Here is an 18,499-nt window from a genome sequence, read left to right on the forward strand (position 1 = left end):
TTAGAAAGAGGAGCTTGCAAAGGGCGACACTTAACCGAAGCATGCATGTTGGTGCTGCGGGCCTTGGGCTGCCTCAGCGGGAAGCGGAAGCGGAAGCCCAGCGCCTGCTGACCCACACCTGTGCATGCCCCAACGTCCAGAACCCGGTTTCTGCCCCCTCCCATTTGAGGTCCCCTGACTCCTGGCCCATTTTCCCTCCCAGTGACAAGAGGGTAGAAGGGATTGAGGGGCCCGTAGAGGTGCTGAGGGACTCTGTTTCCCTTCTTGTCATTGTTTTCCTTTTATTCAGTGAGACGCACACACACACACTGCACTCACACACACTACTGCAGGACCAAGGCCATCTGGTCGCGAGTCTCTGAACTGGGGGCAGTGGGGAGGGCGTGTGGCTGTCCCCGCTCCTCTCCGGGGCCTGCTCAGCGCAGTCCGCTGGGGCACAGGAGGCTGGGAAGGTGCTGTGCTTGGGACTCAGTGTTACGCGGGGCGGGAGTCTTAAGCGTTGGCCTTCTTGCCGCTGCCGGCGCCGCCTACTTTCCGCTCTAGCCAGCCGTAGGGCTCGAAGGCCGAGGAGCCCAGTTCGTAACCGGCAGGCAGGTCCAGGAGCGGGGCTGAGGAAAAGCAGATGGCTGGCAGCGGGGGCGGCAGCGGGGAGGACGTTGAGGCCGAGGGCAGCGGGTGGAGGCGCGGGGAGGAGTCTCTGGGGTCACCCAAGGAGCTGCCCCTGTGGCCAGCAGGTAGGCCCGGCAGGCCGGGGGTCAGCGCCAGCAGGCTGGGGGCCCTGGGCACGGAGAGCAGCCGGCCCTGCTCCAGCAGCCGCAGAATGTTGGAGGTGGCGAAGGCCTCGGAGGCCGAGGAGGACGCCCGCTTCTCCAGGTCTCTGCTCTGGTCTTTCTTCTGCTTGGTGCGGCGGTTCTGGAACCAGACCTTCACCTTGGGGCAGAGGGTGGGGACGGGGTGTCGAGAAGGAAGAGGGGACAGGCAAAGCAAAGTGGGGGCGGGGAGAGGAGGAAAGGAGAGGAAGGGTGTGGCACCGGGCAGGGTGGTGGACGGAGGGGGGGGGGAGTGGGGTGCAGGGTGCAGTGAGAGGGAAAGAAGAGCAGAGAGTCGTTAAGGTCTCCCCACAACCAGCCTGCTCTAGGCGAGCTGATTAGGGACCCTGGTCCCCCAAATTATGGCTGCCCCTCTGCTGCTAACACTGACTCTGGCCTGGGGTGGAGGCATGGATTGAGGGACAGACGATGGAGTTTGGGGCATATTTGAAGTCCCCTCTTGGCCCACACACCGTCTGTTCTCAGCCAAGTTCATGGCGTCAGCTACCACGGGTGTGCTGGAAACTCCCAACTGTACCTTGGCCCAGGGCTCTGGACTGAGATCCAGGCCACATATTCCATGGACGTCTCAAAAACACCCCAAACCCCACATGTACAGACCCAGCTCTACTTCCTTAAACAGGGACCTCTCTTCCATGATGGCCACCTCCATTCACCCACACAGAAACCTGGGGGACCCCCAAGAGCCCCCTGCCCCAGTCCCCAGTGCAGACCCTCCTCTCTTCCCTTGTCCCCTGACTGGGGCCATGGCAGCTGTCTCTACAGCAGTGCCTCTCAACCCTGGTGCCCACAAGAACCACCGGGGGAGCTTTAAACCCCTAACTCACCCCTAACCTCAGGCCAATCAACTCAAAATGGGGTTGACTGGGACTCAGACTCTAGTTTTTAAAGCTCACCAGGTAATTCCAAGGTGAGGAAACCAGTGCTCTAAAGATCTCTCTGCCTCTGGTTCAAACTCTAACATCTGCAGGGCTGGGGCAAGAGGAAAAATGGAAGCCTCCAGCTCACGGCCCACCCTGGCTCTGACTGACACCTGTGTGGCCACCCCAGCCTGCTCATACTCTGCAAATAGCCCCTAATGGCTGCTTCTTGAGCCTAGAGTTCTGGGTAATATCTGTGGTCTGCCCTTGGGAGGACGGACTCGAGAGAGGCCCAGGCAGGTGCTGGAAGTGGGTGCAGGGCCATTTGGTAGGGAATTCTGGAACCCTGGGGAGCCTGAGAGGTGGTCTAGAAGGCTGGCACAGGCTCCTGGCAGGCACAACCCCTTGGCTTTGCAGAGTCCTTATCCCATAAAGAGGAGCATGGCCAGAGGAGGGCCAAAGTGGGCCCCTCCGAAGCATGGGGCCTGTAGGGACCGTCCCTAGGGCAGGGCCAGGTGCCCAGTCATTTAAATAGGTCTCTGGCCTCCGACGCCACCTTGCCCTCCAATCCTGAGGTGGGGGTGAGGGGGAGCAGGAGCCTGAGACAGAGCACACTCCCCTCCAGAGGCTGCCCTGGGAGGTGGTGAAGAGTGGGCAGGGTCTTTCCCCTGCAGGGCCCTCCAGCAGGGAGTCAAGGCTTCTCTGAGCGGGGACGGCAGGGCTGGGCTGGGGAGAAGATGAGATTTAAACTAGATGTGAGTTTGGTGTTTTAAAGGGGATTGGATTGAGTTTTGATAACGAAAAGGGACCAGAGAGTCATGGGATCTACTTGAGGATGATTGCTTCATTCATTCACTCACTCAACAAATATGCATCAAGTGCTTCCTACATGCAGGGTGCTGCTCCAGGCTCGGGGGAATCAGCAGTGAACAAGGCAGAGCAAACCCTCACCCTGTGGGGCAGGCAGAGGGGTGGGGAGGTGGGGCTGGGCAACAAATAAAAACCAATGCGTATGTCTGTCCATTGATAATAAGGGCTTTGAGCAGTGTTTCTCAAATGATTTGAGCACACTTTTTTTTTTTTTTTTTTTTTTTTTTTTTGAGACAGAGTCTCACTCTATTGCCCAAGCTAGAGTGCAGTGGTGTCATCATAGCTCACAGCAACCTCAAACTCCTGGGCTCAAGCAATCCTCCTGCCTCAGCCTCCCGAGTAGCTGGGACTACAGGTGCATGACACCACATCTGGCTAATTTTTTATTTTTTGTAGAGACGGGGTCTCACTCTTGCTCAGGCTGGTCCCAAACTCCTGAGCTCAAGCCATCCTCCCGCCTCGGCCTCCCAGAGTGCCAGGATTACAGGTGTGAGCCATTGCGCCCAGCCTGGGCCCACTTTTAAAGTTTCCAATTTCATCGTGGACCAATACTTTTGTAAAATACAATTAAAATGACTTACTAGAAACATTGCTATATACATTTCTAAGTACCTCTTCTCGATTTCTGTACTTAACTTGTCATGCACTTAACAGTTTGTGGGCTGGAACCTGCCTAAGGACCACACTTTGGGGGGCACTGCTTTAGAGAAAGGCAGCAGGATGGGGGGAGAGGCAGGAGGGGGTGACTATTTGATTAATGGGGTGGCAGATATAGCCTCTCTGAAGAGGGGGCATTTGAAGAAGACACCAGTAAGGGATGGTTAAGGGAGATTCAGCCCAGTCTGGCTGAAGGCGGTGACCGGGAAGAAGAAAACCCTTTCCTGTCTGTCACCCCTGGAACCCTAATGCTCAATGAGGTGGTCCCACCAGCTCCTTGGGGACTGTGGCTCTGCATGCTGCTGCATTCCATTCCCCTGCTGGGAAGCCTCCTGACCTCTCTGCCAGGCTAGCATCTGCCCCTCCTAGGATGACAGGCCAGGGACCACCTCCAGGCACCCCTGAGCCTCAGTTTCTCATCTTTAAAATGGGGACATGGCACACACCTGTAATCCTAGTTTCTAGGGAGGCTGAAGTGGGAGGATCACTGCTTGAACCTAGGAGTTCAAATCCAACCTGGGCAACATAAAAAGACTCCATCTCTAAAACATAAAGAAATAAAATGGGAAAATAAAACCTGGCCATTATGGAGATTAAGAAAATCCATGTACAGGGCTTGGCATCATACCTGGCCCACACGAAATGTGAGTTATTACTATTTATTACTCACTTTCTCTGTGTTTAGCTCTGAACCAGAGGGAGAGGAGACACAGATGTCATGGTTCCTGCCCTCAGGAAGCTGAGGGTCTAGTAGGGAGTGCACTAACCCACTCCCAGAACACAGGGGGCACTTAGGTACACAGGGAGTGGCAGTAACAAGGGGTGTGACTGATGAGGAGTGACAAAGCATTTATGAGGTGTTCTCCCATTCATCCCATTTTCGTGTAGCTCTGGGAGAGGTGGGTGTGGGCTGCCACTGGGTTTGGGAGTACTCTGAGAAGGTGGGCCCTGGAAGAGGGTGGGAGGGGAGGGGAGGAGAAGTCCGAGGCAGACGGAGCAGGGGCTGGGGACTGGGGTGCTGGTTTTCGGCCATGTACGGGCTGGGCCAGGGATTCTCAACCCTGGCTGCACATTGGACTTACTGGGGCTGATGCCCAGGCCCATCCCACACCCATTAAATCAGAATCTCTAGGGGAAGGGCTGAGGCATGAGGATTTTTGTATAGCTCTGTAGGTGATTGCAGAGTGCTGTTAGCGTTGCAAACATCAGGTGGGGAGTAAGGCCTGTCTCTCTGCTTCCCACCATCAGTCCCATGGTCCCTAGGGGGCTGCTTCATAAGGCCCAGCACATGGGACAGCCTGAAGGAGAGACAGGCTCAGAGCCCTCTGAACTTGTTCCTCCTCCTCTAGGAAGCCTCGGTTCCACCTCAGGGTTAAATCCAAAGTGACTGGTCCTTTTCCTCTTTTAGGAAACCATTCCTAGCTGACCTCACCAGGTGGTGGGGCCAGTGCACATCCTGGGGCGGGTCCCTGCCCTTGTCTCCTTGGTGCTCTGTGTGGCCTCCCTGCAGGCTGCCATCTTTACACCCTGGAACTCAGTGGATACTTCACCCCGAGCCCTGTGCTCCAATCTCTTGCTGGGCCACACTGTAGCCCACGGCTGCACACCAGGGCAGGGCATGGTTTCCACAGGGCTGCCAGGCCTAGAAAGGCATCTTAAAGGCTGCTTCCTGTGAGTATAGGCACATACTTAATCTGAGATGAGGGGGACCTGTGTATCTAGGATAGCTCTGGCTTTTGTAACCTGCACTAGGAAGGTACCGTCTATTTTGTTGTTCCAGAAGAAGCCATCTGGGGCAGAGGTGGGCATGAGGCTGAGGACAATTGCTGAATGGTTGGAGTGGCTCTTATCCAAGCTAAGTGTCACCCTGTTAGTACTGGGACATGGCAGTTTGTCCTCAGCTTGAGAACATCTCACAGGCCAGCCACGGAAGCGGATCTCACCTTCCCTTCCTCTGCAGCCACAGCTCTTTCTTATGTCCTGCTCTGTCCCTGGTACTCTAGTCATTCGTTCAGGCAACACACAAATATCAAGCATTTGATACATGCCAGGCATTGCCAGGTGCTGAAAAAACAAAAATAAACAAAACCCCATCTTGCAGCACGTGGCTCTCAGACACCAGCAGTGGGCATGGACCCATTAGCAAGTGTTACGATATGGGAAGTATTTTTAGACGAAGCAAACAAGATCGTGGAGAAAATCTGAGATCAGACAACCCTGGATTTGGTTCTGGTTCCTCTAACTAGCCAGATGACTTTGGGCAAGTTACTTAACTTATCAGTGCCTCAGTTTCCCCATCAGTATAATGGGGATCATACTAATGCCTCCTCCTAGGTTTGTTGTGATGGCTCCGTGGGCTAACAATCATGGACTTAGTAAAGTGCCTGGCCGATACTGAAGTCTTTTAAGCAGCATGGTGATCACATCAGCTGGTCAGATTTGGTCATTTTTCCATAATCCAGCGATTCTCAGACATTGTGGTGCATTAGCATCACCTGGAAGGAAAAATATATAGGTTGTGGGGTCTTCTCTAGAAATCTGACTTGGAAGTTCTGGGTTGTGGGTGGCGCAGGCATCTGTATTGTACCGAGAACCCCAGGGGAGTTCTACGTACAGGCGGTCTACAGACCATACCTTGGGAAACACTGCTTTAACCAAACATCAACCTTTCTTTTTTTTTTTTTAAAAAAAAAAAAAAGCATGGTGGCAAGGTATATTAGGAGAGTTCTAAAACTAAGGCGACCTAAACCAAGTGGAGCTATCCCTGTTCTCCGACATCAAGAGGAGCCTTCAGTGTGTGCCACATGGGGGAATGGGAGCATGTGGAGGATTCTTCTGAGAGTTCCGACAGAGCTCCCTCTGGGCTCCCTCCTGCTCTCGGGGCAGCATGCACAGCCTCCGCTGCACAGCCATGGGTCTGGGCAAGGCCGGGGGGCAGAAGTCCGCTGCACTCTGTCTTGTTCGCTGTTCCTACATCTGGTGGCCCCTTCATCCTGCAGAGCCCTGCCAGTGCTGGGCAGTGGAGGAAAGGGCTTCGCCGTTCTGCCCACCCAGTCCAGTGAGTGGGCTTCTGATTTAAATGTTCAGACAGCTCAACTGAATTGGGCTCATAGAGATTAAGGAAGAAACTAGGAATGAGAACGGGCCCTAAGGAAGCTCCATGTTTTCTCTGCCTGAGTTAGGACCACGCCTTGTTCCTCCTGGTGTCCAGGGAAGAGGGTACAGATATGGGTTGGCAGCAGGAGGAGAGGAGAGGAGAGGAAAGGAGAGGAGAGGAGAGGAGAGGAGAGGAGAGGAGAGGAGAGGAGAGGAGAGGAGAGGGAAGGAGAGGCGAGGCCTTGCAGAGAGAGTAGCAGACACTCAGAGAGCGGTTAGGCCGTGTACTAAGTGGAGCACGGGAGCAAAGGTCTGTGAGCAACTGGTCCAAGGGAGCCAAGGGAGCCCTTGGGTCCAAGGGAGCCTTCAGCTTCCAGTTTCTACCAATCCTGGCTCACCATGGTTCCTGTTATTGAATTTCCACAAGATTGTGGCTCCTTTTTTTAATCTCTTAGGAGTCCATCCATTATCTGAGGGCACCTGATGGAATCTCTTATCCTTTCCCCCAAGAGAGCCCTGACAAGGACCCTGAGATAACTCAAATCAGAGAAAACCCAGTGCCCTCCCCAATATGCTTCCTGACACCTCCACTTGATCTCACACTGATCCAAGACAAAACTCTGGACTATGCATTCTTGTCCCCTGTGAGCTCTTCTCCAGACGGCAGCCAGAGTGACCTCTGTAAAATGCCAGTCGTCTCACATCACTCTCCCTTCAAGGCAGTATCATGCTCTCTAAGCACTCCATGATCTGCCTCCACTGACTTACCCTACTAGCTTATAGTTTCAGCCACACTGGACTTCTGATGCTTCTAGAACATTCTATGTCAGGTCCCCCCTAACCCCCAGGTCTTCACAGTTACCCTCTGCCTTGACTTCTCAACTTCTGGCTCCTCTTCTGCCTGTCTCTTCCCTGTCATTCAGGCCTAAGATCAATGTCATCTCCTCAAAGAGGCCTCTCCTGAATATCCTAATAAAAGAATTCCTCCTGGAATCTATCATACTACTCCATTTCATCTCCTTCTTAACACTTATCACTTTTTTTTTTTTTTTAATGGAGACAAGGTCTTGCTCTGTCACCCAAGCTGGAACTCCTGGGCTCAAGCAATCCTCCCATCTCAGCCTCCTGAGTAGCTGCACTCGACTAATTATTTAAATTTTTTGTGGCGATGAGGTCTCACTATGTAGCCCTGGCTGGTCTTGAACTCCCGTGCTCAAGGGATCCGCCTGTTTTGGCCTCCCAAAGTGCTGGGATTACAGGTGTGAGCCATCACTTATCACTCTTTGAAACACTATTTTATAGACGTGAGCTGCACGAGGGCAGGTGCCTGACCTGGTCTGTCCTATGCTCTATCCCCAGTGACTAGAGCAGTACCTGGTACACAGTAGGCATTCAATAATATTTTTGAGCAAAGGTGTAGGTGAATATACAAGGATTCCACAGAATTCTAGCCATATACTCTTGGGCAAGTTAATTAACCTCTCTGAGGCTCAGTTTACTGAAATGGGGATAACATTACCCATAAAGCCATCTTCTTCCAAAGATTAAACCAGCTAATGAATGTGCCTGCTTTAAAACTTGAGCAAACTATTTGATTTTTCTGTTCCTTGGTTTCCTTTTCTTTAAAGTGGAAATAATAAAGACCTATTGTATAATAGCATAATATAAAATATGTTTGTAATGTGTAAACTAGTTGATAAAAAAATTTTATAGGAAAACAAAAAATATGTTTTGCCTTTGTGGATTTCTGGCACACAGCTCCTAAAACCCTTGGAATGTCCTGAGTGATAAGAGTGTTTTTGGTCACTTATAACAAGGCCTTTTGGATTACACCTGAATTTATGCTAATGAGGTGACTCAGGGTGGATCTCTAGATAGTTTCAGGCAGGGGCTGGTTCCAGAAAGGCCAAACATGTGACTGGATGCTGGAAACGTTCGGCCTCCCCCCAGGGAGAAGAGGGGCGGGGGCTGGAGATTGGATTATAAAAACTCCTGAAGGACGAGACCCAGAGATGTTCTGGCTTGGTGACCGCGTGGGAGTGCTGGGGCAGAGTGGGGCACAGGAGAGGACAGGGCAGCTCCACAGCCTCCCTCTGACCTTGCCGTATCTGCCTCTCTTCCATTTGACTGTTTCTGACTTGACTCCTTTACAATAAACCAGCAAATGTAAGGAAGTGACCAGGCGAGGTGGCTCATGCCTGTAATCCTGGCACTTTGGGAGGCCAAGGCGGGAGGATTGCTTAAGACCAGGAGTTCGAGACCAGCCTGAGCAAGAGCGAGACCCCGTCCGTCCCTATGAAAAAAAAAAAAAAAAAAAATCAGAAAAATTAGCCAGGGTGTGATGGCGCATGCCTGTAGTCCCAGCTACTCTGGAGGCCGAGGCAGAAGGATTGCTTGAGTCCAGGAGTTTGAGGTTGCTGTGAGCTATGATGATGCCACTGCACTCTACCCAGCTGACAGAGCGAGACTCTGTTTCAAAAAAAAAAAAAAGTAAGTGAAGCATTTTCCTGAGTTCTGTGGATCGTTCTAGCGAATTATCAAACCTGACGAGGGTGATGTGGGAACCCCCAAATTTAGGGACATTCATTGAGAAGCACAGGTGGTTCCTGGGACTTGCGACTGGCCTTTGCCATGGCACTGTCCTTTGGGACTAAGCCCTTAACTTTCGGGGTCTGTGCTGACTTTGGGAATTAGTGTCAGAATTGAATTGCTGGACACTCAGTTGATGTCGGCGACTTGGAACATTGGCTGTTGGTGGTGTCGGAGCAAACACAACACACATTTGGTGTCAGAAGGAAAACCTCACACCCATCCCACAAGGCTGTGGCAAGGACTAAACTAGGTGGAATATGTTGAGCCCTTAGAACAGGACCTGGTGCTTAGGAAGCTCTCAGTAAATGTTGGCTGCACGTTACTTATGCAATCTGCACACCCCAGGCTTGAGGACAGAGAAAGGAGGGTGGTGAGCAATAATGAGTGCCCTGAGGACTGGCTGAGGGCTCACTGTGTGCCCAGCTGTGGGCTGGGCTCCCAGGCAGGCCTGAAGAGGAGGCGTGGCCTTCAAACACATTCTTGTCCTTGGGAAGTGCATACTGGTTGGAGCCCACCACAACACACAGATGTGCGCGCGCACACACACACACACACACACACACAGTTTACAGGGCAAGCCATGTGGAAAAGGTCTCTTGGGAAGAGGTCAAGAAGCCTTAGGAAGACTTCCTGGAGGAGGAGGGGCTTGGGCTTGACCTCCAGGGGCAGCTAAATGTAGGGCGTATAGGTGGGGATGGGCTTTACTCAGGGCAAGAGAAAGATGAGGACCCAGAAGGAGCTGCAGGTTTGGGCACCTGAAGTACACAGACAGCATAGTCTCAGGGGAGAGTTTAGGGCAAAACTAGGTGAGGAGAGTGTGGTTAGGACAAAGAGAAGGGGCGGGTATTGACTCGGCCCAGTCCTGGGGCTTGAGGGTGTCTCCCTGACTTCCCCAGGAGCTCTGGCCTGGCCCAGCCACTAGAGCCTCTGCTCCAGTACAGGCCTAGCTTCCCAGCCCCCTGTGGAGCCCAGCTGGAGGGAGGGCAGGGTCGTTAGGGAGCTCTCCAGTGGCAGCTGGAGGAAAACAAGTGCAGGTGGAGATGACCAGCCCGGCAGGACAGCTCAGCAGCTGCTCACCAGCAGGCCTTGCTCCCTGCCTGCCCCTCCTCCTCCTCTTGCCCCTTCTCACCTCTCCCTTGGCCCCAATCTTAATTTCCCCAGAAGGGACCTGCTCAGCCCTCAAGGGGACCGGGACGTCAGGCGCATCTGACTGCCCCCTCCCAAGGGTTGGTCGGCACAGCACTCTGCTGGTGGGACTTGAAGAGCTGGAATTCTGCTGCTGGAAGCAGCAGGGGACAAAGATGCCCAGGGAGGGACAGCAGCGGCACCAGAGGAGGGAAAGCCCTGTCCTCACAGCGTCTGGCTCTCCAGAAGGAGACCGGCACATTGCTGCAGACCGGTGCCTCCTCATTCCCCTCCCTCTCCTCTTCACTCATGAACCCTGTCTGGGCAGTTGCTTGCAGACCATGTATGGACTGACCACCCTCATATGTGAGATTAAGCTACTAGAGCTGCAGCTAAACTGAGGGTCTCTCAGTTTATTCTTTGACAAGCCCAAGGAAAGTCACCCAGTTTATAGGCAGCATAAAGATTCGAGACTGCTTATCCAAAGCCCAGCTCTGGAACTTACTACTTGTATGACCTTGGGCATAACCTCTGCTCATCCGTAAAATGGGATAATACGGGTAGCTACATCATATGGTTGTTGGGAGGGATTAGTTAATTAACATATGTAAAGCACTTAGTGTCTGGCATATGTAAGTACTAAGTATTGTTTTTATTCTTATCTTTGAAATAGGGTCTCACTCTGTTGCCCAGGCAGGAGTGCGGTGGTGTCAGCCTAGCTCACAGCAACCTCAAACTCCTGGCCTCAAGCAATCCTCTTGCCTCAGCCTCCCAAAATGCTGGGATTACAGGTATGAGCCACCTTGCCCAGCCCATTATTATTACTATTTTATAGCTCTAGTACCAGCTGGAAGTGTCTCCATTCACGCAGGGTAGCTGCTTGGTTTATAAAAGTTTTTTTCTTTTGAGTTAAGCATACTATTGTTAAAATGCCTGCCCTTCCCGGGTGAAGCGGGTGTGAGGAAGACCACCCCCCACCCCGCTCCAACAAGAGAGACCGAGGCATACTGAGATGAAGGAAAGGTGATGGAGGGTGGGGAAGGGTCTGGATGGGGAAGTGAGAGGTCCTCAGCCCAATTCTGTTATGTCTGATCTCTCCCCAGCAAGCCAACGCCACATCACTCCATCTTACAAGCCAACGTCCCCTAAGCCACTCCCTGCATCTTGAATATCCTCCCCCAGTTTCTCTGGCCTTTTCTCATTTTCTACCCAAAATACCTGATATATCCAGAAGTGCCCCCATTGGCAGGTACTGACCCTGTCTTGTTAGCACTGTATTTATTTACACAGGTTTACCTGTAGCTTTAACTCTTTCCCTCATGCATGTCTCAACTTCTCCAAAGCTGGGTCTCCTTGTAGGAGACCAGGAAGCCTCTATCCCAAGGAGTCCCCAGGCTGCCAGGATGCAGTGGCCTGGCTCTGGCCTCTTACCTGGGTCTCGGAGAGGTTCAGCTGGCGGGCCAGCTCAGTGCGCTCTCGGCCCACCACGTACTGGCAGCGCTGGAACTCCATCTCCAGGCGGTACAGCTGCTCGGCAGTGAATGACGTGCGGGTCCGCTTGGGCCGGTCCAGGTCCAGGCCCTTGGGCAGGACAATTTCCCGAATGGTCCCCTTAGCGTCTGCAGGGGCCATGAAAGGAGCCAGGTTAGTTCGTTAGCTAAGGAGTTAGGTTACCAACTAGCATCTTAATAGGAGGCAGTGTGATCTAACAGGGAGCTCCTCTGGCGTGGGCCTGGCTGTGTGACCTCTGATGAGTTGCTTACACTCTCTGGGCCCAGATTTCTCAACCTCACTCAATGCAGGATATTGTGTCTAATGATATATGTATGTGAATGGGCCTCAGCCACGATTCTGTTCCCCCAGCAGAGTAAGGAACAAATGGAAAAAAATATGCAGAGGCCTCAAGTACAGAGGGAAAGATGGGTTAGAATTGGGTGTGATCAATCAAGTAAGGCTCACTGGAGGAGATGACCTGAACCAGGTCCCAAGCTGTGTGTGTGTGTGTATGTGCATGGGTGAGCACTCTGCTGGGGTCCATGAGAAGGCTATCGGGAGCAGGGTCCCCAGGAAGAGCCCTACTGCCAGCGCATCAGGCTGTTAGGGAGCCTCCTGGTGGGGACTGGGCCACTCCCCATGTGCCTAGTCTTGAACAGCAGGGCCATCTCCTGGGCTCTGGACCAATGCCCTGTATGCACAGGGTCTCCAATACTTTGGAGCCCCCATAAGAGAGGTTGAAAACCCTGCAGCCCGTGTTTACCACACATTCCCACTTAAAGAACTTAGTAACAACACAAAGTGTTCAGCAAAAGTCAAATATTTGAGGGTAGTAGTGACTATAATATACATCAGCTTTAACTATGGGGTAGGGGTGATCCATGTTTGAACCACACACACGGCTGGCTTGAAATCTTGTTATTAGAACATTTTATGTTAAAAATTAAATTCTGGAAATATGTAGCATCATATCCTGTAGGATTATGAAGCCACGCCCAACAAATGATGTTGATAATAATGAAGCTAAACTAACAGTAATTTCCCACTGTGTGGGAAGCGCCTTGGCAATGGGAAGCTTACTAACTCCAGGCAGCTGGAGGAAGCAGAAGTCAGAAAGCACCTTCCGCAGTTGCAGTGATTCCCGCCCCCTCCAGGGGGTGCCCACAGCTGGAGTTTGCAATGCAGCGGGAAGCTCAGTGGCAGTGGCTGCTCACATTCTAGCCATAGTAACAGTTGACACTTCCACAATACTTGCTCTGTGCCACGCACTGTAGATTTTTTTCTTGCTTTTTTGTTTTATAAAAATTTTTAAAGACAGGGTCTGGCACTGTCATCAGTGGTGTGATTATAGCTCACTACAGCCTTGAATTCCTGGGCTCAAGTGATCCTCCTGCCTCAGCCTCCTCAGTGGCTGGAACTACAGATGTCTGCCACTGAGCCCAGCTAATTTAAAAAAATTTTTTTAGAGATGGGATCTGACTGTGTTGCCCAGGCTGGTCTCAAACTCCTGGCCTCAAGCGATTCTCCCTCCTCATCTCCCTAAGTGCTGGGATTACAGGCGTGAGTCACCAGCACCCAGCCAGGCATCATTTGAAGCACTTTAACCTTTTCAGTGTCCCCATGAATTTGGAACTATCATTTTCCGCATTTTACAGATGAGGAAATGGAGGAACGAATTTTAAGTAATTTATTCAAGGTAATACTGACAGTGATAAATTCTTGAAACATTCTCATTTTACCTTAGGAATACTCTGTTGGCAATAATTAACAATTCAATTGATAGATTATAATGAAGAGGACTTTGGTTATGAGTAAACAAATGGAATCTTCTGGATGGGTTCATCATTCCTCCAGAGAACACAATGAAAGGAGCTGCATTTGGGACGTGCTGTCTGCCTGGAGGTTCCTCGCGATAGGCAGGGACTGTCAGTCTTCATTGGATCCTTGGAGAATCCCGGAGCTAGAGGGTTAGCTTGAGCCCCTCCCTCCAAAGCCCCACCCCAGGAGACTGACTCGTCCTGACCCCTGCCAGTGCCAGTTCACATTCCCCCTCCAGGGAATGCTCTGGCTCCTCTTGGGTTCCCGGCTTGGCGTCCTAGCCCTGGTCTCAGAGGTTCCCAAGCATGTTCATGTTCACAGTCAACCTCAGGGAGAAGGTGGATCTAAATGAGAGCTGCAGTCACTGCTCAGAGGTGGCCCTCCTTCCCATCCCAGGCCAGGTCCTGCCAGGGCACTGGGCAGAGCACATGGGACAGATATGGGCCCTGCTCTTGAAGTGTTGTAGGAACACAGGCCTCCTGGGACATCTCCAGCTCTCAGCTCCAATTCTTTCCCCATTCCAAAAAGGTAGGGTAATATTTGTGACCCCTCTTGACTGGGTCAGTCCTCTTTGCTTGGCCTCCACCATTTCCAAATGTGAGATCACAATACCCCAGATGAACCCACCTCCAAAGGCTTTGGTTTTATTAAACATGTCTTAGGGGGTATGGCTAGGAGGAAGGGTGCTGTCACATCTGGGGCTGGAAGCTTCATACCCTCTCCCTGAGTCAGCCTTCAGGAGCCCACCCTGAGCTCCTGAGCCTGAGCCCCTGACTGTGAGGTCACACCATACACAGGCCCACCCTTTCTTCTTTGCATAAGCGCTCAAATGAGCATTGGCACCTCAGGGAGCAGCCAAGGTCAGCCGTCTCTCTCAGGGTCAGGGGAGGCAAGAACTATACGAGAAAGGCAACCTCAGACTTGCCACCCCAGAGCAAAACATGCCATACAAACAAGCACCAGAAAAGATGTTCAACAACACTGCCCACTAGGGAAAGGCAAATTAGAGCCGCAATGAGAAACACCTATTAGAATAACTAAACTAAAAAGTACCGAGAGCACCAAAGTTTGGTGAGGATGCAGAGAAACTGGATCTCTCATACATTGATAGTGGGAATGGAAAATGGTACAGCCACTGTGAGAACCAGCCTGGAGATGTCTTGAACAGTTAGATAGATACTTACCATACAACCCAGTGACTGAACTCCTGGGCACTCATGCTAGAGAAATGAATCTTACGTTTACACAAAAACCTGTACACAAATGTTCGTAGCAGGTTTATTTGTAAAGGCCCCCAAATGGAAACAAATCAGATGTCCTTCAATAGAAGAATGGTTAAACAAACTGTGGTACAACCATACCCTGGACTACAACTCAGCAACAAAAAGGAATAACTATTGATACACATAATAATTGTCTTAGGGAATTATGCTGAGTGGAAAAAAGCCAGTCCCCAAAAGGTATGTATTATATGATTCCTTGTATATACCATCAACATGATAAAACTACAGAGGTGGAGAAACAGATCAGTTGTTGCCATGGTTTGGGGACGGAGGAAGGACCTGACTACAAAGGGGTAGCATGAGGAAATTCCTTTGTCGTGACACAATTCTGTATCTTGATTATGGTGGTGGTTGAATGGATCTATGTATGTGATTAAATGTCATACTGCAGGCCGGGCGCTGTGGCTCACGCCTGTAATCCTAGCACTTTGGGAGGCCGAGGCGGGTGGATCGCTCCAGGTCAGGAGTTTGAGGCCAGCCTGAGCAAGAGCGAGACCCCCGTCTCTACTAAAAATAGAAAGAAATTATCTGGCCAACTAAAATATATATATAGAAAAAATTAGCCGGGCATGGTGGCACATGCCTGTAGTCCCAGCTACTCGGGAGGGTGAGGCAGTAGGATCGCTTGAGCCCAGGAGTTTGAGGTTGCTGTGAGCTAGGCTGATGCCACGACACTCACTCTAGCCTGGGCAACAAAGCGAGACTCTGTCTCAAAAAAAAAAAAAAAAAATGTCACAGTGCTATATACAGAGACCAAAAAATGAGTGCAAGAAAAAATGGGTGTTGGATTTCCATAATAGCTGTAACATGAAAAAAAAAAAAAAAAGAAAAGAAAAAAATGGGTGAAATATGAATAAGATCCGTAGTCAAGTTAATTATATTGTGTCAATGTCAATTTCCTGGTTTTGGCCAGGCACAGTGGCTCACGCCTGTAATCCTAGCACTCTGGGAGGCTGAGGCAGGAGGATTGCTTGAGGTAGGGAGTTCAAGACCAGCCTGAGCAAAAGCAAGACCCCTGTCTCTACAAAAAAATAGAAAAATTAGGCGGGCATGGCGGCACGTGCCTGTAATCCCAGCTACTCAGGAGGCTGAGGCAGGAGAATCGCTTGAGCCCAGGAATTTGAGATTGCTGTGAGCCATGCTGATGCCACAGCACTTTAGCCCAGATGACAAAGCGAGACTCCATCTCAAAAAAAAAAAAAAAAAATTCTGGTTTTGAGAATGTGCTATAGATAGGTAAGATGCCACCACTGGAAGAAGCTAGGTGATGGATACATGGGAACTCTGTGCTATTTTTATAACTTCTTGTGAGTCTATAAATGTTTCAAAATAAAAAGTTGACAACAACAAGGAAAACATACCATAAGTTGGAGTAATGTGTTGTCACAGAAATTGACAAATCCATTAGTCGAAAAAAATACAATAGTGTTTCCCCAAAGTGCTCCTGAATTCCACTTGTAGTTTATAAGATGATTTTAAATGGTACATAAATAAACATTTGTCATTTCAAAAGTTATGTACTTATTTTAATGTTTACTAGAAAAAAATTTAAACCCATGATTTTACATGCTTAGGATGAGGCTAAAGTGGGTATTTAATTTTAAAATGCATTATGCTAAAATATTTTTTTATTTTTATTTATTTTTTTTTTGAGACAGAGTCTCACTCTGTTGCCCAGGCTAGAGTGGAGTGCCGTGGCGTTAGCCTAGCTCACAGCAACCTCAAACTCCTGGGCTCAAACGATCCTACTGCCTCAGCCTCCCCAGTAGCTGGGATTACAGGCATGTGCCACCATGCCCGGCTAATTTTTTCTATATATATTTAGCTGTCTATATAATTTCTTTCTATTTTTAGTAGAGATGGGGTCTCGCTCTTGCTCAGGCTGGTCTCGAACTCCTGAGCTCAAACGATTCGCCCACCTCGGCCTCCCAGAGTGCTAGGATTACAGGCGTGAGCCACTGCGCCCGGCCCCATTATGCTAAAATATTAAGTAAAATGAAATATAATATAACAGAAATGAAGATGGTATGCAAATGACTGAATATTGAGACACAATGGAATGAGGAGTACACTACTAGACACATGTATGTATAGTGATAGGGCTTATGATAAAGGGGCATTCTAGATTGGAAAAGATTGGTCTAGGTAAGGAGATTAGTGACCATAAATTATCTGTTTGGAATAAAGTTAAATTTCTTTCTCACACCATAAATAACTTTCAAATGGATTAAAGAGCAAATCCTAGATGGTAAAAGGAGAAAGGCATTACAAGAAAACATAGAAGAATATTTTTAGAATCCTAGGCTTGGGGGGAACTTTCTAAGCAAGATACTAAATTGGAGGCTGTGAAAGAAACACAAAGGATGTATTTGACTATATTAAAGCTAAAAACGTGTATGTCAAAGGCACCAAAATCAAGGTAAAGTACAAGAAAGGTTTGAAGAAAATACTTTTAAAGGAGGCAAAGGATAATATTCAGAATATATAAAATGTAATTATAAGTAAATAATTTTTTAAAAAGGGAAATAGCCTAATAAAAAATGGTGAAGTATTTGATCTGGGTCATTCACAGAAAAAGACATCCAAATGGCCAATAAACATATAAAAAGATGAGCACAGCTTCACAGTAATCAGGATAAGGCAAGTTCAAGAAACAGTGGAAAGCCCATTATCTCCCATAAGATTGGAAAGGCATTATTAGGTGATTGGAAAGCAATGACACAGATGGGGAAATCCATACTTCCATACATTGATAGTAGAACCATAAATGAATACAACCTTTTAGATCTGCTTACAGATGCACATAACTTTTGCTCCAGTGATATTATTTTAGTAAGTATTTGTGATAGAGAAACACAGACTCACGTGCTCCAAAGTATATATAACAACAATGTTTGTTGCAGCACTGCTCAAAGTATTGAAAATTTGAAAGCATCTTCAATGTTCCCCACAAAACAAATGGCTGAAGAAATTATGGTACATTTATACTATAAAATGCCATGTAGCAATTAAAAAGAAATGAGGCAATATCTATATGAACTGACATTAAGTTCATGAAAGTAAGTTATAGAATAACAGGTGTAGTATTATCCCATTTATGTAAGTAAAAGCAATCACGTATATTCAACCATCCAACATATGTTTAATATGAACCTATGTGCCAAATACTATTCTAGGGTCTAGAAATACAGAAATGAGCAAAATAGAAAAGGTGCTGTTCCTATAGACCTTGTACTGGGGAGGGAGATAAATAACTTAAAAAGATGTAAGGTAATGATGAGTGCTGGGAAGACCATAAAACAAGAAGAGGTGATATTACTGTCCCTCCCCTAAATAAACAAAACCCAATAACCACTGTGTGCATGTGTGTGTGTTGCTACACCCCTTTCTCTCTGCTGTGATGATCCTGGACATAGGACTTCAGGGATGTGTTGGGAGAGGCATGTCACTTGGTTTCTGATCTAGCACCAGATAGTCCCTCTGCACAACAATCTGTTAAGGTACAGACTTTTAAGTGTGCAAAATCCTTCCTGCCCCAATCTACAAATATAATGTGATTACTATAAAATTTCCTTATGAAAAATTTGTTCCCCAGTTAATTGGAAGAATTGAAAATGAAAGAATAGCTAAGAAAAAATGTTAAAGAATGAGGAGTGAATACTTGTATTACAGACAGGTTATTAAAGACATGGCTTTTGGCCGGGCGCGGTGGCTCACGCCTGTAATCCTAGCACTCTGGGAGGCCGAGGTGGGTGGATCGTTTGAGCTCAGGAGTTCGAGACCAGCCTGAGCAAGAGCGAGACCCCACCTCTACTAAAAATAGAAAGAAATTATATGGACAGCTAAAAATATATATAGAAAAAATTAGCTGGGC

General features: G+C 49.1%; 1 protein-coding gene across 1 annotated transcript in view; it reads right to left on the bottom strand.

Annotated features, from left to right (window-relative positions):
* Positions 1–255: 255 nt before the first annotated feature.
* VAX2 (ventral anterior homeobox 2) overlaps positions 256–18,499 on the bottom strand; it is a 30,087-nt gene continuing 11,843 nt past the window's right edge. The window contains exons 2-3 of the mRNA XM_069495201.1: positions 11,462–11,649; positions 256–930 (exon numbers count right to left, since the gene is read on the bottom strand). Of these exons, the coding sequence (XP_069351302.1) occupies positions 493–930; positions 11,462–11,649 (626 nt within the window). The 3' untranslated portion in view covers positions 256–492. The remainder of the gene's footprint in view (positions 931–11,461; positions 11,650–18,499) is intronic.

This window comes from Eulemur rufifrons, chromosome 19 (genome assembly GCF_041146395.1).
Source record: "Eulemur rufifrons isolate Redbay chromosome 19, OSU_ERuf_1, whole genome shotgun sequence".
In the NCBI taxonomy this organism is placed as follows: Eukaryota; Metazoa; Chordata; class Mammalia; order Primates; family Lemuridae; genus Eulemur; species Eulemur rufifrons.